The 26,245-nt window shown below is 51.1% G+C and overlaps 1 protein-coding gene across 5 annotated transcripts; it reads left to right on the forward strand.

The window, feature by feature from the left end:
* The first annotated feature begins 11,661 nt into the window (after positions 1-11,661).
* ABCG4 (ATP binding cassette subfamily G member 4) lies at positions 11,662-25,262 on the forward strand. 5 transcript variants are annotated; one of them, XM_063783473.1, is made up of 16 exons: positions 11,919-11,973; positions 12,562-12,811; positions 15,805-15,859; positions 16,627-16,744; positions 16,861-16,993; positions 17,126-17,176; positions 17,371-17,516; positions 18,930-19,053; positions 19,165-19,279; positions 19,473-19,615; positions 20,843-20,941; positions 21,166-21,334; positions 21,438-21,538; positions 22,837-22,995; positions 23,148-23,266; positions 23,491-25,262. In XM_063783473.1, exons 3-16 carry the CDS (start codon positions 15,805-15,807, stop codon positions 23,714-23,716), a joined length of 1,758 nt encoding a protein of 585 aa, XP_063639543.1. In that variant the 5' UTR covers positions 11,919-11,973; positions 12,562-12,811; the 3' UTR covers positions 23,717-25,262. The 5 variants fall into 5 exon arrangements, with proteins under 5 accessions (XP_001165264.1, XP_009422588.1, XP_063639543.1 ...); XM_024347456.3 differs by lacking the exon at positions 11,919-11,973 and adding an exon at positions 12,084-12,296; XM_001165264.4 differs by lacking the exon at positions 15,805-15,859 and having other exon boundaries at positions 11,662-11,973.
* The last annotated feature ends 983 nt before the right edge of the window (positions 25,263-26,245 follow it).

Genomic DNA, 26,245 nt, shown 5'->3' on the forward strand with positions numbered 1-26,245 from the left:
ACGAGAATTGCTTGAATCTGGGAGGCAGAGGTTGGAGTGAGCTGAGATCACGTCACTGTACTCCAGCCCGGGCGACAGACCAAGACTGTCTCAAAAAAAAAAAAAAGTGTCAACTAAAAAGGAAAATTGAAAAAGAGGCCAGGTGCAGTGGCTCATGCCTATAATCCCAGCACTTTGGGAGGCCGAGGTGGGTGGATGGCTTGAGCCCAGGAATTCGCGACTAGCCTGAGCAACATGACGAAACCCCAATTCTACAAAAAATACAAAAATTTAGCCCAGGCGTGGTGATGCATGCCTGTAGTCCCAGCTACTTGGGAGGCTGAGGTGAGAGAATTGCCTGAGCCTGGGGAAGTTGAGGCTGCAGTGAGCTGTGATTGTGCCACTGCACTCCAGCCTGGATGACAGAACAGTGTCTCAAAAAAAAAAAAAGAAAAAGAAAAATGATTTCTCCAAGATGAGAAGAGAGAAGAATGATGAATGGTCATGGGGAATAAATAATTACTGTCAGATTATGACCTAGTGAATTTGGACACTCAATGCATGTTAAATGAATAAATGAATTTTGCTCAAGATCAGGAATCAAATGAGGAACATATCCATTTCATGTACAGTAGCAGAGAGACTTAAGGCTGAGAGGGAAGGGTGGAGGAGATGGTGAAAGCTTCTTCATACCATGCTAAATAGCTTGGATTTCTTGGCTGGGGAGGGAATGTGGAGGACAAGAAAGTAGATGAAACTTGGAAAGGAATGGGGATGTCCCCACCCTCGTGGAACTTAAGGCTAATTTCCTGAGGGGAAGAGACTAGAGGCCAAGGGGAAGAAGCCAGTGAGAGAAGATTTCAAAAATACAAGAGAAGCCTGGTGCGGTGGCTCGTGCCTGTAATCCCAGCACTTTGGGAGGCAGAGGCAGAGGCAGGGGCAGAGGTGAGAGGATTGCTTGAGCCCGCGAGTTCGAGACCAGCCAGGGCAGCGTGGCAGAACCCAAACTACAAAAAACTACGAAAAGCAGGGCATGGTGGTACGTGCCTATAATCCCAGCTACTCGGGAAGCTGAGATGGGAGGATGGCTTGAACCTGGGAGGTCCAGGCTACAGTGAATTGTGATCGTGCCACTGCATTTTAGCCTGGGCAACAGAGCCAGACTCTGTCTAAAAAAACAAACAGCAACAACAACAACAACAACAACAACAAAAAAGAAAAATACAGGAGACAGGATATTTGATAGGGTAAAGCCCCTGGATTTGGGGTGGGAAGAATATAGAGAACAAGTAGATAAATAAAACTTGGAAAGGAATGAAGTAGAGAGAAGAAGGTAGGAATGGGAGTGGATATGGATTTTGTTCATAGGCATAAGGGGGATTTCATGCTTGGTGGTCTCTATTTCATTGATAAAGTAGGAATTAAAGTTATTGAAGATAATCTGTTGGATTAAGGATTTATACAAATTGACACATTTTAGAAATGCCATTAACAGATGTAAGAATGAGATAGAAGACCTGACGACCCAGCTGAAATGGAAGACCAAGATCAGGCAGGGGCAACTTCAATACAACCATAGAATTTTTTTTTTTTTTCAGCAGACAGGAGCACCCCTGGAACACAAACAGAAAACAGACCACTGGGTGTATCACAGCAATGGCGTGGTGGCCAGGACATGGGTTGCACAGGGCCAAGGAGCAAGGCAATTAGAGCAGCTAGAGATGGATCATGAAGTCCAGACTGGACGGTGAGGGCCTAGGAAGCTGGAGGTAGTACAGCAGTTACAGTCACACCACTGGAGGTTCCGGTGAGGCTTCTGAAGATTAGTGGGCAGAAAGGAAAGTTTGTGGTCAAGAAGGGAACTTTTGTTTAATTGATACATAATAAGTATACATATTTATGGGTAATATGTGATATTTTGATACATGCATACAATGTGTAATCAACGTAATTAGGATATCCATCACCTCAAACATTTATCATTTCTTCGTGTTGGGAACATTTCAAATCCTTTTCTAGCTGTTTTGAAATATACAATAAGTGGCCAGGCAGAGTGACTCACTCCTGTAATCCCAGCACCTTGGGAGATCGAGGTGGGCGATCACGAGGTCAGGGGCTCGAGACTAGCCTGGCCAACATGGTGAAATCCTATCTCTACTAAAGGTACAAAAAATTAGCTGGGCATGGTGGCGCTCGCCTGTAATCCCAGCTACTCAGGAGGCTGAGGCAGGAGAATCGCTTGAACCCAGGAGGCGGAGGTTGCAGTGAGCTGAGATTGCACCATTGCACTACAGCCTGGATGACAGGGCGAGACTCCATTTCAAAAAAAAGAAAAAGAAAAAGAAAAAGAAATATACAATAAGCTGCTGTTAACTAGAATCACCCTACTGTGCTGTAGAATGCTAGAACTTATTCCTTCCATCTAACTATATTTTTGTAGTCATTAACCAATCTCTTCATCCCCCACCCTTCACTTCACTACCCTTCCTAGCCTCTGGTAACCATCATTCTACTCTCCACCTTCATGAGATCAACTTTTTTAGCTCCCACATATGAGTAAGAACATGAGATACTTGTCTTTCTGTGCCTGGCTTATTTCACTTAACACAATGTCCTCCAGTTTCATCTATGTTGCTGCAAATGACAGACTTTCATTCTTTTTATTTTTATTTATTTATTTTTATTTTTTTGACAGAGTCTCGCTCTGTAGCCCAGGCTGGAGTGCAGTGGTGTGATCTTGGCTCACTGCAACTCCATCTCCCAGGTTCAAGCAATTCTCCTGCCTCAGCCTCCCAAGTAGCTGGGATTACAGGCACCTGCTACCATGCCCAGCTAATTTTTTGTATTTTTAATAGAGACGGGGTTTTGCCATGTTGGCCAGGCTGGTCTCGAACTCCTGACCTCAGGTGATCCACCCGCCTTGGCCTCCCAAAGTGCTGGGATTACAGGCATGAGCCACCGCGCCCTACCTATTTTTATTTTTATTTTTGAGACAAGAGTCTGGCTCTGTTGCCCAGGACAGGGTGCAGTGGCACGATCTCGGCTCACTGCAACCTCCACCTCCCAGGTTCAAGCAATTCTCCTGCCTCAGCCTCCCAGGGAGCTGGGACTATAAGCACGCACCACCACGCCCAGCTAATTTTTGTATTTTTAGTAGAGATGGGGTTTCACCATGTTGGCCAGGCTGGTCTCGAACTCCTGACCTCAGGTGATCCACCCACCTCGGCCTCCCACAGTGCTGGGGTTACAGGCGTGAGCTGCCGTGCCTGGACAAATTTCATTCTTTTTTATAGCTGAATAATATTCCACTGTGTGTATGTACTATATTTTCTTTATCCATTCATCCACTGATGGATACTGAAGTTGATTCCATTTCTTGGCTATTGTGAATAGTACTGCAATGAACATGGGAGTGCAGATATCTCCCCGATATACTGATTTCCTTTCTTTTGGATATATACCCAGCAGTGGGATTGCCGGATCATATGGTAGGTCTATTTTTAGTTTTTTGAGAAACTTTCATACTGATTTTTTTTTTTTTTGAGACGGATTCTCACTCTGTCGCCCAGGCCGGGTGCAGTGGCACAATCTTGGCTCGCTGCAAGCTCCATCTCCTGGGCTCAAGCAATTCTCTTGCCTCAGCCTCCCAAGTAGCTTGGATTACAGGCACGTGCCACCATGCCCGGCTAATTTTTTGTATTTTTAGTAGAGACGGAGTTTCACCATGTTGGCCAGGCTGGTCTTGAACTCCTCACCTCAAGTGATCTGCCTGCCTCGGCATCCCAAAGTGCTGGGACCACAAGCGTGAGCCACCGTGCCCGTCCCATACTGTTTTTTACAGTGGTTGTACTAATTTACATTTCTACCAACAGTGTACTAGCGTTCCCAGAAAGGGGACATTTTTAAATGGAGCTATTCAGAGTCTAGAGTATGTCCACAGGGAAGTAGGCTGCTAAAGGGAGACAGGTCATTGGAGTAGAATAGACCAAGAGAAATAAGGCATTTTGAATGCCTACTAGGAGTGACCTTTCTGACCCACCCATCAGTGAGGTGGATCTTTATGATACTGTGAAACATATCAGTTGGCCCTCCATATCCGTGGGTTTCACATCCATGGATTCAACCAACTTCGGATTGAAAATATTCAGAAAAAAAAATGGCAGGTGCATCTGTATTGAACGTGTACAGACTTTTTTTTCTTGTCATTATTCCCTAAAAATATACAGAATAGTATAACAACTATTCACATAGCATTTACATAGTATTAGGTATTATAACTAATCTAGAGACGATTCAAAGTATATGGGAAGGGCCGGGTGCTGTGGCTCATGCCTGTAATCCTAGCACTTTGGGAGGCTGAAGTGGGCAGATCACTTGAGGAGTTCAAGACCAGCGTGGCCATTATGGCAAAACCCCGTCTCTACTAAAGATTCAAAACTTAGCTGGGCATGGCAGCACGTGCCTGTGATCCCAGCTACTCAGGAGGCTGAGGCAGGAGGATTGCTTGAGCCCAGGAGGTAGAGATCACAGTGAGCTGAGATCGCAGTGAGCCGAGATCACACCATTGCATTCCAGCCTGGGTGACACAATAAGACTGTCTCAAAATATATATATATATTATATATAAGTATATATAATATATAAGTATATATTTAAGTATATATAAATATGTAAGTATATACTTACGTATGTATAAGTATATATAATATATAAGTATATATAAAATATATAAGTATATGTTTTTATATAAGTATATATAATATATAAATATTATACGTAATATTTATGTATGTGTGCAGGGAATTCAAAGCCAGCTTTCAAAGATCAGATCAAAACTACTATAAAGTCTGCTTTAATACATGAAATTTAAAAAATATAAAGTATATGGGAGGCTGTGCACGGGTTATGTGGAAATACTATACCATTTTATATTGGGACTTGAACATCTGTGGACTTTGATATCCAAGGGGAGTCCTGGAACCAGTCTCCCACAGATACTGAGGGACGACTGTACAAATGTACAATATTTGGTCTTTTCCTCATTTCCTGGCATACAACTTCTAAAATCCTTGGACTCTTCACAGTGTAAGTGTCTTTTTGTGACCCAATGAGTTGATTGAGGGCTGGCAGCACCTAGGTAGCTTCAAGATGGGCGCTGATCATTGGAAAGACCAAGGCAGAATTAGAAGGGTGAGACTTTCAGCCCCACCCCACAACCACCAGGAAGGGGAGAGGGGCTGAAGGTTGAGTTGATCACCAATGACCAATGATTTAATCAACCATGCCTATGTAATGAGCCTCCATAAAAACTCAAAGGAGGTTCAGAGAGCTTCTGGATAGCTGAACATGTGGAGGTTCCTGGAGTTCCTGGAGGGTTCTTGGAGAGTGCATAGAAGTTCTCCACCCTCTTACCGGGCGCGGTGGCTCACGCCTGTAATCCTAGCACTTTGGGAGGCTGAGGTGGGCGGATTGCCTGAGCTCAGGAGTTCGAGACCAGCCTGAGCAACACAGTGAAACCCCGTCTCTACTAAAATACAAAAATTAGCCGGGCGTGGCGGCATGCACCTGTAATCCCAGCTACTCATGAGGCTGAGACAGGAGAATCATTTGAACACGGGAGGCGGAGGTTGCAGTGAGCTGAGATCACACCACTGCACTCTAGCCTGGGCGACAGAGCAAGACTTCGTCTCAAAAAAAAAAAAAAAAAAAAAAAAAAAGCCCGGGCGCGGTGGCTCACACCTGTAATCCCAGCACTTTGGGAGGCCAAGGCGGGCGGATCAAAAGGTCAAGAGATCAAGACCATCCTGGCTAACATGGTGAAACCCCGTCTCTACTAAAAATACAAAAAAATTAGCTGGGCATGGTGGCAGGCGCCTGTAGTCCCAGCTGCTCGGGAGGCTGAGGGAGGAGAATGGCGTGAACTTGGGAGGCGGAGCTCGCAGTGAGCCAAGATCGCGCCACTGCACTCCACCCTGGGCGACAGAACTAGACTCCGTCTAAAAAAAAAAAAAAAAAAAGGAAGTTCTCCACTTCTCTCCTCTTCCCACATGCCTCACCCATTGCCTCTCTTTGTCTGTATTCTGTGTAATATCATTTATAATAAGCTGATAAGTGTAAGTAAAGTGTTTCCCCAAGTTCTATTAGCCACTCTAGCAAATTAATCAAACCCAGTGAGGGAGTTGAGGGAACCCTGATTTATAGCCAGTTGGTCAGAAGCATGAACAGAAACAACCTGCGGCTTGTGATTAGCATTGGAAGTGGGGGGTAGTCTGTGGGACTGAGCCCTCAACCTGTGGCATCTGACACTATCTCCAGGCAGGTAGTGTTGGAATTGAATTGAATTAGACAACCAGCTGGCGTCCACTGCAGAATTGATTGCTTGCTTAAAGTGTGGGGCAAAACACCCACACATCTGGCATCAGAAGTGTGTTGTGAGAGTATAGTAAGAGAAACTGAGTTTGTTTATTTCTGTGTATTCTCAACCCAGTATTAGGGGTAGGAGAACAGGGCCCAGAGAAAAGCTGGGGAGACACCTGATCTGTAAGGCTGGTTCCACCCAAAAGATACAGCCAAGAGGTGTGGTGTGAGTTCAAGTTTTAAGAGAAGGAAGAAAAAGAGATAAGAGACTTCGGCAGAGACCCTTGGCATTCTGCAGCTTTGGAGAACCCCAGTTTCTTCTTATCAAAGGAAATGGTGGTACATAATTATCAAAGGAAATGGTGGTACATAGCAGGAGAGAGAGGGAGAGACAAACACTGCACTTTTATTTTATTTTATTTTTATTTCATTTTTTTTTTTTTTTTGAGACAGAGTCTCGCTCTGTGGCCCAAGCTGGAGTGCAGTGGCACGATCTTGGCTCACTGCAAGCTCCGCCTCCTGGGTTCATGCCATTCTCCTGCCTCAGCCTCCTGAGTAGCTGGGACTACAGGCGCCCACCAACACGCCCGGCTAATTTTTTGTATTTTTAGTAGAGACGGGGTTTCACCATGTTAGCCAGGATGGTCTCGACCTCCTGACCTTGTGATCCGCCCGTCTTGGCCTCCCGAAGTGCTGGGATTAGAGGCGTGAGCCACAGCGCCCGGCAACACTGCACTTTTAAAATTCACTTCAAAATTGCTTGATTTTGTTTCGTTGTTATTATAATTTTTTTTTTTTGAGATGGAGTTTCACTCTTGTCATCCAGGCTGGAGTGCAGTGGCGCGATCTCTGCTCACTGCAACCTCTGCCTCCCAGGTTCAAGTGATTCTCCTACCTCAGCCTCCCAAGTAGCTGGAATTACAGGCATGTGCCACCACACCTGGCTAATTTTTGTATTTTTAGTAGAGACAGTGTTTCACCATGTTGACCAGGCTGGTCTTGAACTCCTGATTTCAGGTGATCCATCCGCCTCAGCCTCCCAGAGTGCTGGGATTATAGGCGTGAGCCACTGCGCCCAGCCTATAATTTTTTAAAAAAGCAACAGCAACAGCAGAGACTCTGTCTAGTCTCTGAGGGGTCGGGAGAGGCAATCAATAGTTACCCCTCCACGGCCTCCACTCCAGCGCCTATGCACATTTTTCCTTTCTGCCTTGGGGAGCCACAGGAGGACTGGAGAGCTTTGCTGCTGCATACCGGCAGGAACCCTGAAGCCAGCTGAGTGGGTGGGGCAGGGTGGGGGTTTGCAGTCAGTCTCCTCTTTATCCACCCCTCCTTCCTGGTCCTGGGCTGCATCTCTCCAAGTGACCAGCAGAGGGGCCTTCATTAACAAATACACTTTAAAACCATTCTGTCCAGAGGTGACAGACCGTCATGGTGGGCAAGGGAGGCACAGTGGAAGAGAGACCTGGGATGGTGGAAGCAGAACTGGTCAGTTCCAATAACCCCCTAGTCGAATTCCTTTCCAGCTCCCATAGGACCCTGTTAACCCTCCTTTTTTCCCATAGGCCCACAAAGCTGCTTAACAACTGCTTCTCCCACAAATCCCTGCCCACAGCAGCCTGTGTCTGTTAGATTAGCTCCTGGCACTAAGCTGAGATGGGAATTTTCTGCTTCTGCCTTGCTCCTCTTAAGCCAGTTATCATCAACCCTTACATGTCTGGGCCTAGGGAAACATGCCCTGGGTGGAGGCTCTGTCCTGATGGTGGGGGTGAGGAGGTCTGGGGTGGGAGTTGGGAGAATCCTAGAGAAAGGGGAGAATCCATCTCAGGGAATGGGAGGCGGTCTGTTTGGAGGAATAGGGGGGGATCCATCTGGACGTTGAGGGAAAGTCTGGTGAGAAATAGAGGGTTTGTTCTGGGGATGGGAGGTCTAGACTAAGGAAAGAAGGTTCTTTTAAGCAATGGTTCTCAAAAGGTGGTCCCTGGACTAGCAGCATCAGCATCACTTGAGAACTTATTAGAGATGTAAATTCTCTGGCTCCACCCCAGATACTGAATCAGAAACTCTGGGAGTGGAGCCCAGTAATCTAATCTGTGTTTTAACAAGCTCTCTAGATGATTTGGATGTGCGCTCAAATTTGAGGACCACTGCTCTTGAGTTACAAGGTCTACTCTAGGAGTTGGAAGTGTGTGTTCTCAGGAATCAAAGGTCCATCTTGGGGGATATGTGGTGGGAGTGGGGAGTATCTCTAGGATGGAGAAGGTCTGTGCTAGGACCTCTGGAAGGCTGGAAAGGTTCTATATCCTAGAATGAGACAGGTCTGTTCAGGGCAACTGAGAAAATCTGCTTTATAAAGTGAGAAGGTGACAGTAGGTAATGAGGAAGTTTGACATCGTAGATAAAGCCATGGTTTAGAATCACTGAGACCTGGATTTGAATCCCTACATCCATCACACTAGCTATGTACTTCATACTTGTACTTAACATTTCTGAGCTTCAGTTCCTTATCTAAAACATGGAAGAATAATACTGACTTCATAACATTGTTACAAGGACTGGTTAGACTGTTCAGTCAATGGGTATTTATGGAGTGCATTTTCTTTTTTTTAATTTTTAATTTTTTAATTTTTTTTGTAGAGAGAGGGTCTCCTTACATTGCCTAGGCTGGTCTCAAAATCCTGGGCTCAAGCAATCCTCCTGCCTGAGCCTCCCAAAGTACTGGGATTACAGGCATGAGCCACCACACCCGGTTTTGACTGCAATTTCTGTGTCCAAGTTCTAGGAATATAGTGGAGAAAGAGACTGGCCTAGCCCCTTACTCAGAGATCAACCATATCTCTATGCTATGTGCCTAGCAGGTAGTAGGCATTCAATAAATGTAGTTTCCCCTCCTTTGCTAAGGAAAGGAAGATTCATCTGGAGGAAGGAAATGAGCCTGAACCGTGGTGTGACCTGGGAAGTAAGAATGTATGGTCTATGCAATGGCATGATTATGGCTCACTGCAGCCTTATTATCCCAGGCTCAAGTGATCCTCCTGCCTCAGCCTCCCGAGTAGCTGGGACTACAGGCACACACCACCACGTCTGGCTTATTTATTTATTTAATTTTATTTTTTGAGACAGAGTCTTGCTCTGTCGCCCAGGCTGGAGTGCAGTGGCACGATCTTGGCTCACTACAACCTCCGCCTCCCAGGTTCAAGTGATTCTTGTGCCCTAGCCTCCAAAGTATTATAGGCATGAGCCATCATGCTCAGCTAATTTTTGTAATATTAGTAGAGATGGGGTCTCGCCATCTTGGCCAGGCTGGTCTCGAACTCCTGATCTAAAGTGATCTACCCACCTTGGCATCCCAAAGTGCTGGGATTACAGGTGTGAGCCACCATGCCTGGCCTATAGTCTATTCTTGAGAATAAAAAATCTTAATCTGCTGAGTGTGGTGGCTCATGCCTGTAATCCCAGCACTTTGGGAGGCTGAGGTGGGCGGATCACTTGAGGTCAGGAGTTCGAGACCAGCCTGGTCAACATGGTGAAACCCCATCTCTACAAAAAATACAAAAATTAGCCGGGTGTGGTGCTGTGTGCCTGTAGTTCCAGCTACTCAGGAGGCCGAGGCAGGAGAATCGCTTCAACCTGGGAGGCAGAGGCTGCAGTGAGCTGAGATCTCGCCACTGCTCTCCAGCCTGGGTGACAGAATGAGACTATATCAGAAAGAAAGAAGCAAAGAAAGAGAGAAAGAGAGAGAGAGAGAAAGAAAGAGAAAGAAAGAAAGAAAGAAAGAGAAAGAAAGAAAGAAGAAAGTTGTGTGCCAAAGAATAAAGCTGGGTGGCATTAAGACATGGAGGTTATCTCAGGAGGATGAAGAGCCTGTCTAGAAAATAGAGAGAGACAGTCCATTTGGGAATAAGGTTCTGAGAGGCCCAATTAGCAGGGTAAAATCAGGGACTTTGGGGTTCAAGCCCTGCTTTGCCACCAACTATTGCTTAACCTCCCTATGCCTCAGTTTTTCATCTCTAAAGGGGGGTTGTAAAACCTGTCTCATAGGGATATTGTGAAGATTAAATAAGATAATGCCTGGTACAAAGTAGTTAATAAATGCAACTGTTGGGTGATGGGGAGGTCTATAGTAGCTGATGAGAAGTTGACTTGGAGAATGGAGGGTCCGTCTGGAGAACAGGAGGTTGGTCCTGAGGAATGGTGGTGATGTGGGGCATGGAGTTGGGGGAAGATAGGAAAGACTGGATCCAAACCCCACACAAACCTCAGAGTAACAGGGCGGGGCCTAGAGAAATCCTCCAGGGATCGCCAGCTTTTAGGGCTGTGGAGAGGTGGTTGGGAGGGGGGCCAGCAGGGGAGAGGTTTGACTGCTAGTAACCTCTCAACTGCTGCAGTAAGGAGAAGCCTCAGCGGTGGCAGTCACACCAGCAGCCTCAGAGCCTTCCCTCCCCATCGTCTCTGCTGTGTGACAGGTGGGAACTTAAAAGCTCAGATCACGTGTCTTGGCTAGCTAACCTACTTACCCCTTGAAGACATAGTGGCTGGGACAGGCAAGGGCCAAGAGGAATTGGCTGAGAAAGGGGCAGAGCAGGGGAAAGCCCCAAGTGTGTTCTGGGGACCTACATTTGAAGGCTTTGGGGGCAAAGGAGAGAATGTGCAGGTGCATGAGATGCCCAGGGCATGTCTGCGAGCCCTGTGCATGCCCTGGCACACAGGTCCCTCCAGGATATGGCATGTGCCTGTCTTGAAGGCCTGTATCCGGCTAGGTGACTACAGTCGGAGCAGGCTGAGCACTGGGTTCCAGTTTAACTCTGGAGCTACTGCAGGCTCTCCCAAAGCTGCTGCCATTTCCCCTTCTTTATTAGTGTCCTAACTCAGAGAAAGTGTGAATGGGGAGACAGGAGGATGTTCCAATGTCCCAAGGCTCCTGCGTTTTTGAAAGCCTTTGCACCTAGTTTGGGGATTCCTGGAGGGAGGCCTGCGCTCATTCATGGGCTGGAACTGAGGGAAATTGTTGGGGGACTGGTATCGTGTGTGAAGACAGACTGACACCTTTACAATCCCTCCACTTTCCCCCACCCCCAGCACCATTGCCTAATCTGTCTTCCAGGGACTTGTCCCCACGGAGTGACTCCAGCTCTCCTTTCCTTACTGCCTCCAAGTCGGCCCTTTGCCATCAACCCCTAGTCCTGAGTTCACCCCTGCACCTCCTCCGGCCCCCGCGCCGCAAGCGCTGCTCTCTCCTTTGCCGTCCTCGCCCCCCGCGGGCTGCCGGGCGGCGCGGGCCCTTTAAGAACGGCGGGACCGGCGAGCAGAAGCTGGTAGGAGAGCGCAGTCGCCCCGCGGGCTCGGAGGACACAGCGTCCGGGACCAGGCTCTGGGAAGCGGGTGTGCACAGCCCAGCAGAGTCAGGGCGCGACCCCAACCGCCTCTCACCATCCTTGCCATCTCCTCCGAGCCGAGGGCCGGCCCTCCTGCCTCGCCTGCCCCGCCCCGGCCCCGCCCCGGCCCGGGCCGCCGGGACCGGGAGCCGGGACGCGGGTGCCGCAGCCCGAGGCAGGTAAGGGGAGCCCCGGCTCTCCGTCCCCGGTCCGTGGCAGCGCTGAGCATCCCGGCCCCGCACCGGCCCGGGGGCGCGTCAAGGTGACTAGGCATGCGGGAGATGGGGCGGGGGCTTGAGCCGCCGTGGGGCGCTTAGTTTGGAGTCCGGGTGGTGCGCCTGGCTTTGGGGACAGCCCGGGGCACGCGGGCCCGGGGGTGCCGGCGGGAGGGGCCGGCCTGGGCGTCGCGCCAAGGGATGGGGAGTGGGACGCAGCCGGAGGCCTGAAGCCTCCTCCTCTCCGCCTTCCCCTGGTCCGCCCTGCACTCACCCTGCTACCCCGACCTCCTAGCGGGCAGCCTCTGCCGGCTGCCTCTTCTCCCCCGCCCCCTATTCCTTCAGTCCCCAGGGGCTGCTGGCCTGCGGGGTAAGGAGATTAGAGAAGCCGCCGGGAGGAAGGAGCGATTGAGGGCTTCAAGGGGACGGGCTGGGGTCAGGCTGGAGCTGGGCTGCCCGGGACTGAGCGTCTCCGTGCGGGGAGTGGGGGGCGGGGGCAGAGTGCGGGGCTAACAGTCGCGGATCTGCCCCGAGAAGGAGGCGGGCAGTGGGGGCGGGGGAAGCATTAGAACGCCAGGGAGCTTCGAGCGGGGCTCGGTGGTCTGCCCCAAACTGAGCAGGCCCTCCCCCTGCAGGTCGGCGGCGTGATGGCGGAGAAGGCGCTGGAGGCCGTGGGCTGTGGACTAGGGCCGGGGGCTGTGGCCATGGCCGTGACGCTGGAGGACGGGGCGGAACCCCCTGTGCTGACCACACACCTGAAGAAGGTGGAGAACCACATCACTGAAGCCCAGCGCTTCTCCCACCTACCCAAGCGCTCAGCCGTGGACATCGAGTTCGTGGAGCTGTCCTATTCCGTGCGGGAGGGGCCCTGCTGGCGCAAAAGGGGTAGGGAACAGCCTGGTAGGGGGAGTCCGTGGGCCCTCTCTGAGTTGCCTCTCCAGAAGCATGAGGCCTGGGTGTCCCATGTTCGGAAAGTCCTGCACCAGTGGGCTCTGTGGAAACACTAAAATCTGGGCCCCAGCCCCTTGCTCACTGTGCACTCTTGGGGTGTCAGGATCTACGCTCCCCCACACCTGTGAGCACCATGGGATACTAGGTGCAATTGGTTATTGAAGCTGTATCTTCTAAAGAGATCCCGTGACCTCTGGTCCTTGAGTGGTCCTTGATGAGTTTTCCTTTTGTTTATGGAGGATTCCTACCTGTGAGGGCTGGTATGAAAAAGTAGGGGGCTGTGTCTGCAGGGTTGAGCCATACCCTTGGACCTAATTATAAAGACGTTCTCATTCCTGTCATCTTATTCCATTCTTACCACAGTGCTCAGAAGCAGGGAGGGTGGCGGTTTGGCAGGATAGATGTCATCTCCATGTTACTAATAAGGAAACTGAGGCCCAGGGAAGTTGAGTAACTTGACCAATGTCACACAGCTAGTAAGTGGTAGAGCTGAGACCAGAAGCCTGGTTTCCCAGCTCTCCATGCATTGTTCCTTTCTCTCTCTTCCCTGTACAGCAGTCCCATCACCTCCCCCTTCCCGCCCATAAGGACAGGTTCCCCTGAACCCTGACTAGCCCCTGCAGCCCCTACCCTGAGCAGCTTTAGCTGCTAGTAGGGAAGCTGAGGCTGTTTCCCAGAGCCTGGGTGTGGGCCAGGGGTGGGGCTGGGACATTGTTCTCTGAGGTTCAACAAATAGGTTTGGGGTGCTTCAGAGCAGGGCTGAGCATGATCTGCCTCTGCACTCTCCAAACCCTCACTCCCACGAGTGACCAAAAGGTCACATGGCTGAACCAATGGAAACTGAGGCATCTGGGCTTCCTGCCCAGTGGGCCCTGTCCCTAAGCAACCTCTTTCGGTCCTGAGACCAGCTCTGGGCAAAATGATGAGGCAGTTGTTATTTCTTTAGCCCTCTCATTTCCTCATAATTTTAAGAAACTAAGATTTTTTTAAAAATGTGTCTAGACGGGCCAGCTCTCCAGTTGCTTCCATGCGCCAGCCACAGATTGATATCCCTCACCTGGCCCTTCCCTCCTTTTGACCTTGCCAGCCTCATTCTGCTGTACTGGCCATTTTGCCATTTCTTTCATCCATTGCCCCTTTCTCTGCCCCCTGCCCTCCCCTCGATGACTTCTGTTTTCCATTGAATCCCTCTCCCCTTCTCCAGAGGACAGAAAGCAATTAAGGGTAGGCAGAAAGGAAAGAAAGCAAGGGGGATGGAGAGAGGGAGAGTTCTACCTTTCCCAAGTAAGGATTTGTTATCATCTCCCCTAATTATGTATAGCATTTCTTATTTTTTCAAAACAGCTTCCTTTTAATTATTTTTAATAATCTCACTTAACATTCGTAATAACCCTGTAAGTCCTTGGGATTAGATATTACTATCCTTCCCTTATAGATGAGGAGTCAGAGGCCTTAAAGATTAAGTGACTTGACAAAATTGCAAAGAGAGCTACTGACGGCGGCAGAACTAGAATACCAGTGTCTCTCCAGCCCAAGGGCCTGGCTGGCCTCTTCTGTGCTGAGCAGTTGTGGGACATGGGTTCCTAGTCACTTATAAGCTGTGTGACCTTGGGCAGGCTGCCTACCCGCTCTTGGCCTTGCTTTTCTCATCTGTAAACAGGGATGATAAGAATACACAGACTTGTGTGAAGCTCAGCTGAGACGGTATCTGTGAGAGGCAAATGTAAGATGATTTTTGTGTTAGGCATCAGTGTTCAACCAGCTACTGTAATTAATTGAGGGGAAGGTTCGTCGTTGCCAGTTTCTTCTCCTGCAAGAGATCACTTCCTGTGAGTGGCTCTGAAAGGCATATGCTGGAGTGCGCCACCAAATGTCTCTGATTGATGGCGAGGAGGACTGAGGCAGAGGGCTAGAGCCCACGGCTTCCCTCTCCCAGGAAAGAACTTGCTGTGTGACCCTGGGTGAGTCACTAGATGTCTCTGGGCCCCAGTTGCCTCACCCATGTTGTTAGAGAAACAGTTGAAGCTTTGTAAACCATGGGTACCATCCAGGTAGTTGCTGTGATCAGGACCTGGCAGCGGGCAGGAGCTGCTCCCCCTTCTGACGGGAAACATCCAGAGGGACAGCCGGGCCCAGAACACAGTCCTGGGTGTCGTGGAGGGAGGGTTAAATATGCCATCCCTTCACTGTGTCCACTAAGGACACTAAGGAGGTGGAGTGGGGAGGGACTTGGGCTCTGTGGGGGTTAGAGGGGGCAGCAATGAGCAAGGTGCTAGGTAAGGGATTGGCACGTCCTCACCTATGAGGCAGGTCTGCCAGCATCGCAGGCAGGGCCCTCCTTGGTGGCTTCATCCTTCCCCTCCACTTCCATGTCTCACCAGGTCACTCCATGTAGGCTCTGCCCTCTGTTCCTTGGATTGTGAGTGTATATACGCATACTTTTATATCACAGAGCTTTTGCTCTCAAAGCCTAGAAGGCCTCTGCTTTCCCTTTGCCTTTTAGAATCCTGCTCATCCTTCAAGGCTTAGCTCAAACGCCACCTCTTCCATGAGGCCAGTCTTGATTTTCCTCTTTCCCCCCGACTCACGTCAATTCCATTTTTTCCATTCTCACAGCACATTTTTTGTACTTCTGTTATAACCCTAATTTTATTTTTCTTCATAGATTTTTTTTGTTTTTCTATCTTACTTAGACTATGACCTTCTTGAATATAAAAACTGTCTTCCTCAATTTTTATCCAGTGTTTGGTACAGAGCTTGGTATATAGTAGATATCAATAAGCATTTATCAAGTAGAATTAATAGTAAAATGTCACTTTTTAATGCATTCTATGTGCCAAGCACTGTGTCATGTGTTTTACATATATTATCTCATTGAATCTTTACAACAACCCTATGAGATAGGTACTATCATCCTCATTTTACAGATGAGGGACCTGGAGCTCAGAGAGGTTAAGCAACTTGCCCGAGGTCACACAGCTGGTAAGTGTGGAGCCAGAATTTGAACCCAGATCCACCTGACTCCAAACCGTGCTCTAAATGCATATGCTGCCTTCCAATGAATGAATGAAAGGTGAGATTTTACTGGGCCATGTAGGGGCTAGAGAAACAAGCCTGGTAGGCAGAGAGAGCGCAAAGAAGAAGGCTTTTTCTGAATTAGGGAAAAGCTCTGAGAACTCACGCTCGTGGAACAGACACTTACTGAACATCTACTACAGGCCAGACAGTCTGCTGAGATTACCAAGATGAGTGAGAACTGCCCCCAAGGAGCTCACTGACTAAGAGGCTGGGAGAGCTGGTCAAGTGACAGGCACATCAAGTAACAAACATGCTGGCATAGGAGAGGTGCTATGGAAACACGGGATAGGCAGCCAGCTCGGGCTGTAGTAGTGGGAGTTTTCCTGGAGGGGGCGAGACAGTGGCCACTGTGATTACAGAAGAGGACCAGGGTCTTCTATAGCTTTGATCCCCTCTCCACGCCCATCCATGAGATGTGTGGATTTTCCCACGCCTTTCAGAAGAGGATTGTTGCCTCTGGTACTTTGATATTAGTGGTGGTCGTTTCTAGGGGGACGGGATGAGAGGGATGGGTTCCTGCTGGGGCTATAAGGGTTGTTCCTCCATCCTAACCCAATCACACTGAGTAGGGGGCTACCTATTTCACTGATAGCCATGGCTGCTCCTAAGAATTTTGGGGGTACTTCTGTTCACTGCAGCCTAACTAAAAATTCCTCCCCACCTCACTGCAGGTTATAAGACCCTTCTCAAGTGCCTCTCAGGTAAATTCTGCCGCCGGGAGCTGATTGGCATCATGGGCCCCTCAGGGGCTGGCAAGTCTACATTCATGAACATCTTGGCAGGATACAGGTAAGGAAGAGACTGGGGTGGAATGGAGGCAGGACTCAGGAAGAAGTATCCCTTGGGGAACACAGAAGATATTCTGAAAGGGCATTGACCCCCATCCTCAACCCACATCCCTGCAGGGAGTCTGGAATGAAGGGGCAGATCCTGGTTAATGGAAGGCCACGGGAGCTGAGGACCTTCCGCAAGATGTCCTGCTACATCATGCAAGATGACATGCTGCTGCCGCACCTCACGGTGTTGGAAGCCATGATGGTGAGGGCTGGATAGTCACCCCTCCTCCCAGCAACCCCCTCTGTCTGCTGTCGCCACCTTCACCATTGGCGGAGGGTTCAAGGCAGAGCTCCCTCCCACACATACTTTTCTTGCTTACTCTCTGGGCCCCAGGTCTCTGCTAACCTGAAGCTGAGTGAGAAGCAGGAGGTGAAGAAGGAGCTGGTGAGTGGGGAAGGGAGGCAGTGGGACCACTCCCTTTTGTGGTGCTGCTGAGCTCAAGGCCCCGAGCTGGGGGTGGGAGAGTGGTGGCCTAGACCGAGACAATGCACTTAAGGGAGATGCTTTTTGAAGCTGGGGTGGTGCCTGGGGGAAGCAGAGACTCCGAAGCTGACCTGGCATGGGTGGGGTGGGGCCAGGTGACAGAGATCCTGACGGCACTGGGCCTGATGTCGTGCTCCCACACGAGGACAGCCCTGCTCTCTGGCGGGCAGAGGAAGCGTCTGGCCATCGCCCTGGAGCTGGTCAACAACCCGCCTGTCATGTTCTTTGATGAGCCCACCAGGTAGTTCTCTCCACCCTTTCCCACCAGGATACCCCTCTCCTCTCGGCCCTGAGCCAGGGCTGGAGGCTGCATCTTCTCCATGATCCAGAGCCTCTGTTCACAGCCTCCTGGGGCCAAGATAAGGGCTTCTTCCTCATCTCCACCCTTGCCAATTCTGTTGCTGTGAGCGGCCCCATCCTTCGCCTGGGCAGAGATCTAGGTGTCCTCCTTGATTGACACCTCCCTCTCCAGTCACCCTCAGCCATCAGTCACCAAGTCCTGTTGATTCTGCCTCCTTTTGATATCTCTCAGATTTGCCCTGCCCCATCTCTAATGTTGATGTTAAGTTCAGGACAGCAACAGATTCTTATCTGCTTGTCTCCAGTGTCTCCCAGTCAATCCTTTCTCCAAACTGCAGCTACAGTGAACTTTCTTTTATTTTTTTAAGATGGAGTCTCGCTCTGTCACCCAGGCTGGAGTGCAGTGGCACAATCTCGGCTCACTGCAACCTCTGACTCCCGGGTTCAAGCGATTCTCCTGCCTCAGCCTCTTGAGTAGCTGGAATTACAGGCGTGTACCACCACACCCAGCTAGTTTTTGTATTTTTAGTAGAGATGGGGTTTCACCATGTTGGTCAGGCTGGTCTTGAACTTCTGACCTCAGGTGATCCACCCGCCTTGGCCTCCCAAAGTGTTGGGATTACAGGCGTGAGCCACCGTGCCCGGCCAGAGTGAACTTTCTAAAGACAAGTCTGCAGTGCTCACTCCCCTGCTTAAAACATGCAGTGTTTCCTTTCTGACTTGTCCTCGAAATAAAGTCAGGTGACTTACGAGGGCCTGGTCTGAACCTACTTCTCCAGCCTCATGTCATGTACTTTATGCTCTAATACTACTGAGTTGCTTGTAATTCCCTGGTCAAGCCACATGTTTCATGCCTCTAAGCTTTGCCCATGCTGTGTCTTCTGCTGGAATGCCCTTCACCACTGTGCCTCCCCTCTCCCCTTCACCTGCTTAGCTCTTACTCCTGGGCTCGCTCAGGAACCTTCTCTGACTACCCTCCAACACCTGCTACAGCTGAGCTGAATCCGCCCCCTCTTTCACCTAGTGTTGCTACAGCACTTTCCACATTACCCAAAATCATCTGTGTGCTTGTCTCTCTCTCCTTCCAGACCAGAGTCTATGTCTTATTTATGCATCATTGTAATCCCAGTGCCTGGCATACAACAGGTCCTCAATATATGCTTATTAAACTGAACAGTGCTCTTGGCTTCTGGGTATCCCTCCAAGAGCCTGAACCATAAAGGATACAGATGCGGCCAGAGTGCCCTCTTCCTGCCAGCTTCATCCCCTTCACAGCAGCTGCCCCGCCCCAGACACTCCCTTCTTTTGGCCTCACCCACCTCACGTGGCCCCCTGGTGGCCTCTCTCTGGACAGTGGTCTGGATAGCGCCTCTTGTTTCCAAGTGGTGTCCCTCATGAAGTCCCTGGCACAGGGGGGCCGTACCATCATCTGCACCATCCACCAGCCCAGTGCCAAGCTCTTTGAGATGTTTGACAAGGTGAGTGTCTCCAGGCCTCAAGGAGGATTGGCCTGAGATGGAGGGATGGAAGGGGGTCAGTAGGGGTGCCTGGCCCGCTGTTCCTTCCTTACCCTTCTCTTTCTGCTGCAGCTCTACATCCTGAGCCAGGGTCAGTGCATCTTCAAAGGCGTGGTCACCAACCTGATCCCCTATCTAAAGGGACTCGGCTTGCATTGCCCCACCTACCACAACCCGGCTGACTTCAGTGAGTGGGGTTCTGTTGGTAGGGGCTGGGAAACAGCAGTGGGCCGAACCTGGGGGCTCTGGTCTTGCATTCAGGCCTTCTAGGGGTAGAGATCTCACCGTCGCCTGCCTTCCCCACACACCCAAGGCGGGACTGACTTGCCCTTGGGAAGTGAGTATGAATCTAAACTGAGCTCTCCACTCTGTGTCCCCAGTCATCGAGGTGGCCTCTGGCGAGTATGGAGACCTGAACCCCATGTTGTTCAGGGCTGTGCAGAATGGGCTGTGCGCCATGGCTGAGAAGAAGAGCAGCCCTGAGAAGAACGAGGTCCCTGCCCCATGCCCTCCTTGTCCTCCGGTGAGTAGGGGTGGAGAGGGCAGAGCAGGCATAGTTGGGGAGGGGAGACTGGACCATGGACAGTGGCCCTGCCAAAGAGGCTGTTCCCCGGAGGCATCGCAACCATTGGGTGCTAGGAAGAACCTAGGACTTGGAATCGACCTACTAGGAACAGCACTGTGACCTTAGGCACATTATTTAACCTCCTTGAGCTCCAGTTTCCTCATTGACTTACTCATTCAGCAAGTTCTTGTTGAGCAGCTACAGTGTGCTGTCCTTGGTCCTGGCATAGTGCCCATCTGATAAGCAAGATCAACATGGTCCCCAGCTTAGTGGCCAGTGTGGCTTACTGTTCTCTCTAACTTAGAGATGATGATACTCACCTCACAGGGTGACTGGGAGGACTAATTAGATAATCACATAAAGCTCTTAGCACTGTAGCTGGTACAGCAGGCATCTGCCCAGTGCTAGTTCTCTTCCTTAAATGAGACACTATAACCCCTGAAAACCAGATTGATTAGTTTTTGTTGTTATTGTTGTCATTATCATCATTATTAAATAACATTACTGTAAAATTGGTGGCATAAAGGAATTATACCTGGCCGGATACAGTGGCTCACGCCTGTAATCCCAGCACTTTGGGAGGCCGAGACGGGTGGGTCAGGAGATGGAGACCATCCTGGCTAACACGGTGAAACCCCATCTCTACTAAAAATACAAAAATTAGCCGGGCGTGGTGGCAGGCGCCTGTAGTCCCAGCTACTCGGGAGGCTGAGGCAGGAGAATGGCGTGAACCAGGGAGGCGGAGCTTGCAGTGAGCTGAGATTGCGCCACTGCACTCCAGACTGGGCGACAGAGCGAGACTCCGTCTCAAAAACAAAACAAAACAAAACAAAACAAACAAAAAAACCCAAAACAAAACAAAAAAGGAATTATACCCTTAGAGTTCATGTGTTTTGATGGATTAAAAAAGTAACCAATCTATTATTAGCCACCACGGGTGTCCATTACTTTCTTTCCATCTCCTCCCTCCCAAGTTTTTGCCCCCTTTTTGTGTCTGAATCTCGCTCTGATTCATACCCCTAAGCCTAGCTTTCAGGTACACAACTTAATGGTAGAAGATTCTCTGTAGACCTGGAGGACCCCTGCCCTGGGGAAGAGCTCTGAGGTTTTTCATTCACTGAGCTGGGTGTTCTGTGGGTGAATGGGGTAGGCTCACCTGATCCCGATCCAATTTCTTCTTCCCAGGAAGTGGATCCCATTGAAAGCCACACCTTTGCCACCAGCACCCTCACACAGTTCTGCATCCTCTTCAAGAGGACCTTCCTGTCCATCCTCAGGGACACGGTGAGGCGTCAGGTTGGGGGAGAGGAGGCTGGCACAGGCCTGACCTTTTGGGCTGTAGGATCCCAGCAGCTGAGTTGGGAATGGGGACCCTCCCTCACAGCCCTGCAATGTGACTGTGGGGTCTCTGTGCCTGTGAGGGCAGCTCCGAGTTCCTACTCCAAGTCTACTCTGTGGCTTGCCCTGGCCTGTAACACATCCCTCTCCTGGTGATGACCCCTCCCAAGGTCCTGACCCACCTACGGTTCATGTCCCACGTGGTTATTGGCGTGCTCATCGGCCTCCTCTACCTGCATATTGGCGACGATGCCAGCAAGGTCTTCAACAACACCGGCTGCCTCTTCTTCTCCATGCTGTTCCTCATGTTCGCCGCCCTCATGCCAACTGTGCTCACCTGTGAGCTGAGCTGCCCTGGGCATGGGGCAAGGGTGTGGGTGCTGGGGCTTGGGGCAGGGGCCAGGGTGTCGGCCAGGTGTGCCTAAGCAGCCTGTGTCCTCAGTCCCCTTAGAGATGGCGGTCTTCATGAGGGAGCACCTCAACTACTGGTACAGCCTCAAAGCATATTACCTGGCCAAGACCATGGCTGACGTGCCCTTTCAGGTGGGCCTCTTCCTCCCACCTGCCCACTGCCTCCATCTTGTCTTGCTCCTTCTATCCTTGTTTTCTTGCCTCCCTCAAACTTGTCACTTTCCTTCCTTTGCTGTCCTTCTACTCACTTAGCAAATAGATGGTGAGTACCTGTCATAGCCCAGGCTCTGTACCAGGCCCTAGGGATATAGCATTGAACTAGACTGATGTAGTCCTGACCACGTGGAACTTATGTTTTAGTGAGGACAACTGACAACAAACAGAAAATGATGAAAATAACCCTATAGGGCCAGGCGCAGTGGCTTGCGCCAGTAATCCCAGCACTTTGGGAAGCCGAGGCTGGAGGATCACTTGAGCTCAGGAGTTTGACACCAGCCTGGGCAACATGGCGAAATCCCATCTCTACTTAAAATACAAAAATTAGCCAGGCGTGGTGGTGTGCACCTGTAGTCCCAGCTACTGGGGGCAATAACCCTACAAATGACTCTGTAACTCTTATTAGGGGCAGTAGAAAATGGTGTACTCTCTGGCTCTTACTGCCACTTGCTACCTGCAAGATCTTGGGCAAATCGCTCTCTTTGCTAAAGTGTACCCATCTATAAAATGGAATGACAATAGTATCTACCTCAGGATTGTTAGAATTGAATGAGTTAATGTATATAAAGTACTTAGAATAGTGCTTGGCACATACGAAGTGCCCAGCAAATGTTAGCTGGTTGTTGTTACCGCCAATACCACCCTGTTCCAAGCATCAGGGCCACCAGTAATCCATAGGGCACATCTGTGCAAGTTAGAAAAAGGTGCCCCTTCCTCAGGGTGGACACCGTCACAGGATGCTTGGCTTAATAAGAAGAGCACAAGCTGGACCTTTGGCCTGGTTAGCTCTTGGTTGGATGCCCTTGAGCAGTGGATGACTGTACTTAGTAGGCTCAGACCCTGCCCCCTAGGAGTTGGTAGCTCATGGGGGGAACAAAATGGCTCTCCTATGGAGAGTTAATTACTTAACAATATAACGAATAAGCTGGTCCAGGTGGGAAGGACTTTAGGCGCTCAGGGAAGGGAAAAGTCACCATGCCTGAAGCAGTCAGGGTGGACCCAATGGAAGACGTGAGACGAGATAAGTGATGGTCATATGGCCAGGGAGGAAGGGGACGTGTGTCAATCTGGGGGACAGCTTGAACAAGAGTGTGGAGGCAGGATGGACACCCTGGGAATAGGTATTCTAGAGGCCCGGCCTTGGGTGGAGTGGAGGTCTTGGCTGCTGTGCCCCTGGCTTGAAGTCCACTGTCCAGCCCGTGCCCACTCCCCAGGTGGTGTGTCCGGTGGTGTACTGCAGCATTGTGTACTGGATGACGGGCCAGCCCGCTGAGACCAGCCGCTTCCTGCTCTTCTCAGCCCTGGCCACCGCCACCGCCTTGGTGGCCCAATCTTTGGGGCTGCTGATCGGAGCTGCTTCCAACTCCCTACAGGTGGGAGGGCTGGCAGCTGGGAATTCCCAAGGCGGGATGAGGTCTTGTGGGAGGAAGCAGGGCCTGGTGCAAGGGTTAGGGTGGGGCTCTAGGAAACCTGGGTTTGTCCTGGTCGCCCCTATGATGGCCTGGCCTCCTCCCTTCCCCTCTAGGTGGCCACTTTTGTGGGCCCAGTTACCGCCATCCCTGTCCTCTTGTTCTCCGGCTTCTTTGTCAGCTTCAAGACCATCCCCACTTACCTGCAATGGAGCTCCTATCTCTCCTATGTCAGGTCAGTACCCCTGCCCTCCTCGTTGGCCTCTGCTCCTTCCTGGAGGAGTCCATACCCAGGGCTTCCTGGGTTGTGCCAAGTCTGCTGCCTGCCCCATTATCCTTTGGGCAGGGGCACCCTGGCTGCACCCCAGGGATGACAGCATTGCAGCTGGGCTCTGGCAGTTTTCTCAGAGAGCAGGGACCCTGTGTGCTGTATCCCATCTGATATCCCTGCCTGCCTAGGTATGGCTTTGAGGGTGTGATCCTGACGATCTATGGCATGGAGCGAGGAGACCTGACATGTTTAGAGGAACGCTGCCCGTTCCGGGAGCCACAGAGCATCCTCCGAGCGCTGGATGTGGAGGATGCCAAGCTCTACATGGACTTCCTGGTCTTGGGCATCTTCTTCCTAGCCCTGCGGCTGCTGGCCTACCTTGTGCTGCGTTACCGGGTCAAGTCAGAGAGATAGAGGCTTGCCCCAGCCTGTACCCCAGCCCCTGCAGAAGGAAGCCCCCAGTCCCAGCCCTTTGGGACTGTTTTAACCTTATAGACTTGGGCACTGGTTCCTGGCGGGGCTATCCTCTCCTCCCTTGGCTCCTCCACAGGCTGGCTGTCGGACTGCGCTCCCAGCCTGGGCTCTGGGAGTGGGGGCTCCAGCCCTCCCCACTATGCCCAGGAGTCTTCCAAGTTGATGCGGTTTGTAGCTTCCTCCCTACTCTCTCCAACACCTGCATGCAAAGACTACTGGGAGGCTGCTGCCTCCTTCCTGCCCATGGCACCCTCCTCTGCTGTCTGCCTGGGAGCCCTAGGCTCTCTAGGGCCCCACTTACAACTGACCAAAGTGGCCCCCTCTGGGGGTCCCCACCACACAAGTGTTTGTAAACTGGGCTGCTATAAGGTTGGAGTTCCAGGGCTGGGCCCTGGTGGAGTCCACTGGAAGTCCCATTATGGATGTTGAAATGGACAGGGAAGGACTCTGGAAGTCTCTTCCTCCTTCTCCTCTTCTCTCCACCCCTAGACCCTGGCTGACTTGGACAATCTGCCAGGACAGAAGCTGGGTTTTCTGTCTAGGTCACCACTCCCAATCCTGGGGATTGGAGAGGCCTGGGGCTGTGGGATGCCCCATCCCCCTCCCCATCACCTTTGGTGGGGGTAGGGCCTGGTGGCACCTGTGCAATAATGTCTGTGTTTCTCTCCCACCTGCCACTGGAACTGGAGAATGCACTTTATTCTGGGCGGGGGGTGAGTGGGGGAAGACCCAACCCTCCTTTCTCGCTTCCCCTAACGCATGCACGGTCTCATGATGCTCCCTCCCTCTCCGGAGTGACAGGCACATACATGCGAACAGGCCGTCTCAGCCCTACACACTTGCCATCCCCTACAGCACAGAGGAAGAGTGATGGTGGCATGCTGGTGGTGGCGGGTGCTGGTGGGAGGACAGTGCCAACCTCCTCCTGGGGATCCCATGTTGGAGACTCTAAGGATAAGGCTGGTGCTGCCCAGGGTGTCTACAGGAACTGCAGGTGTCTACCCCCAAGTCTTCCCTCCTCCCAAGCCAGGGGTGGCACAGGGCACTAGATCCCTGGAGTTCAGGAACCAACACAAGCACAAGCACGGGCATAAGTTGGCCTTGGCCACTGCCACCCACGGCCCTCCTTTTGTGCTCCATGCTGGCATCTTCACTCCCCTACCCCTTCCCCAGCCACTGCTGCTCATTCAAACTTCTGTCCATGTCCCTCCACTGTTCCTATCAGCAGGTGGCCCCTGGGCATCAGAACAGCCTGCCCTGGGCACCAGGTGGCAGACACACTCAGAGCATGTCTGGCTTTCCTGGTGGGTCCAGGCTCATTCTGCTTCTGATTTCCCCTCCCCCAGGGCTCATTTTCCCCCTTTTTCCTGTACACATCCCTGTCTACCTCCTCTCACCCTGCCACAGATTCTTCCTATCACACAGGGATGCCAGTTGTATTTGTGGGATTTCACCCATTATTAATAAAACCTATATTTATACAGTATGCAATGTGTAAATGTGTGTGGATCTGCCACCTGGTACTGTGCCCTGCAAGGGGGCCTTCAAAGCATTTGGCATGATGCCTGTCAGCTGTAGGGAGTCTGTGGCAGGGGATGGTAGGTCCCAGGTACATGTCAAGCTAGTGAACATGTAGCTTAAGAAATATTTGTGTCACCGGGCATGGTGGCTCACGCCTGTAATCCCAGCACTTCGGGAGGCCGAGGCAGATGGATCACGAGGTCAGGAGATCGAGACAATCTTGGCTAACACGATGAAACCCCATCTCTACTAAAAATACAAAAAATTAGCCGGGCGTGGTGGCGGGTGCCTGTAGTCCCAGCTACTCGGGAGGCTGAGGCAGGAAAATGGCGTGAACCCGGGAGGCGGAGGTTGCAGTGAGCAGAGATCGTGCCACTGCACTCCAGCCTGGGCGACAGAGCAAGACTCCGTCTCAAAAAAAAAAAAAAAAAAGAAATATTTGCGTCATGCTGTCCATCTCACAGAGGCTTCACATTCATTATCTCAAGGGAGTCTCGTGCTGACCCTGCACCATCCTTCATGACAACCCGTTTTGTAGATGAGAGAACTGAGACTTGGGTTAAGTAACCTACCCAAGGGCCCTCAACGAATGGAGGAGGAGCCAGGCCTGGAGACCAGGTCTTCTGCCTCCAAAGTCCTCTTTCTTGGCATTGGTCAATGACACTTGTTCATGGTGGACCCACATGCTGTGTGGGGGAGCTGCGTGTCTGTTGTATGAGTGAGTTCTTGCCCAAATGATGCCTGCCTCTGTCTTCAGGACTCACTGAGCCCTGGGTGTGCCTGCAGGGGTGGGGTGTGTTAATGGTTATGGAGGGCAGTGAGAAGCAGGAAAGACCCTGGAGCCCCATCCCTAGGATGGGAGTGGTGGGGACCTCACTGGGCTTACTTGCCTTTCCCCTTTGCTTCTCCTCTCTTTCCACCCAGCCACCCTTACTGGGGCTGAACTGT

Source organism: Pan troglodytes, chromosome 9, assembly GCF_028858775.2.
Source record: "Pan troglodytes isolate AG18354 chromosome 9, NHGRI_mPanTro3-v2.0_pri, whole genome shotgun sequence".
Taxonomy (NCBI): Eukaryota; Metazoa; Chordata; class Mammalia; order Primates; family Hominidae; genus Pan; species Pan troglodytes.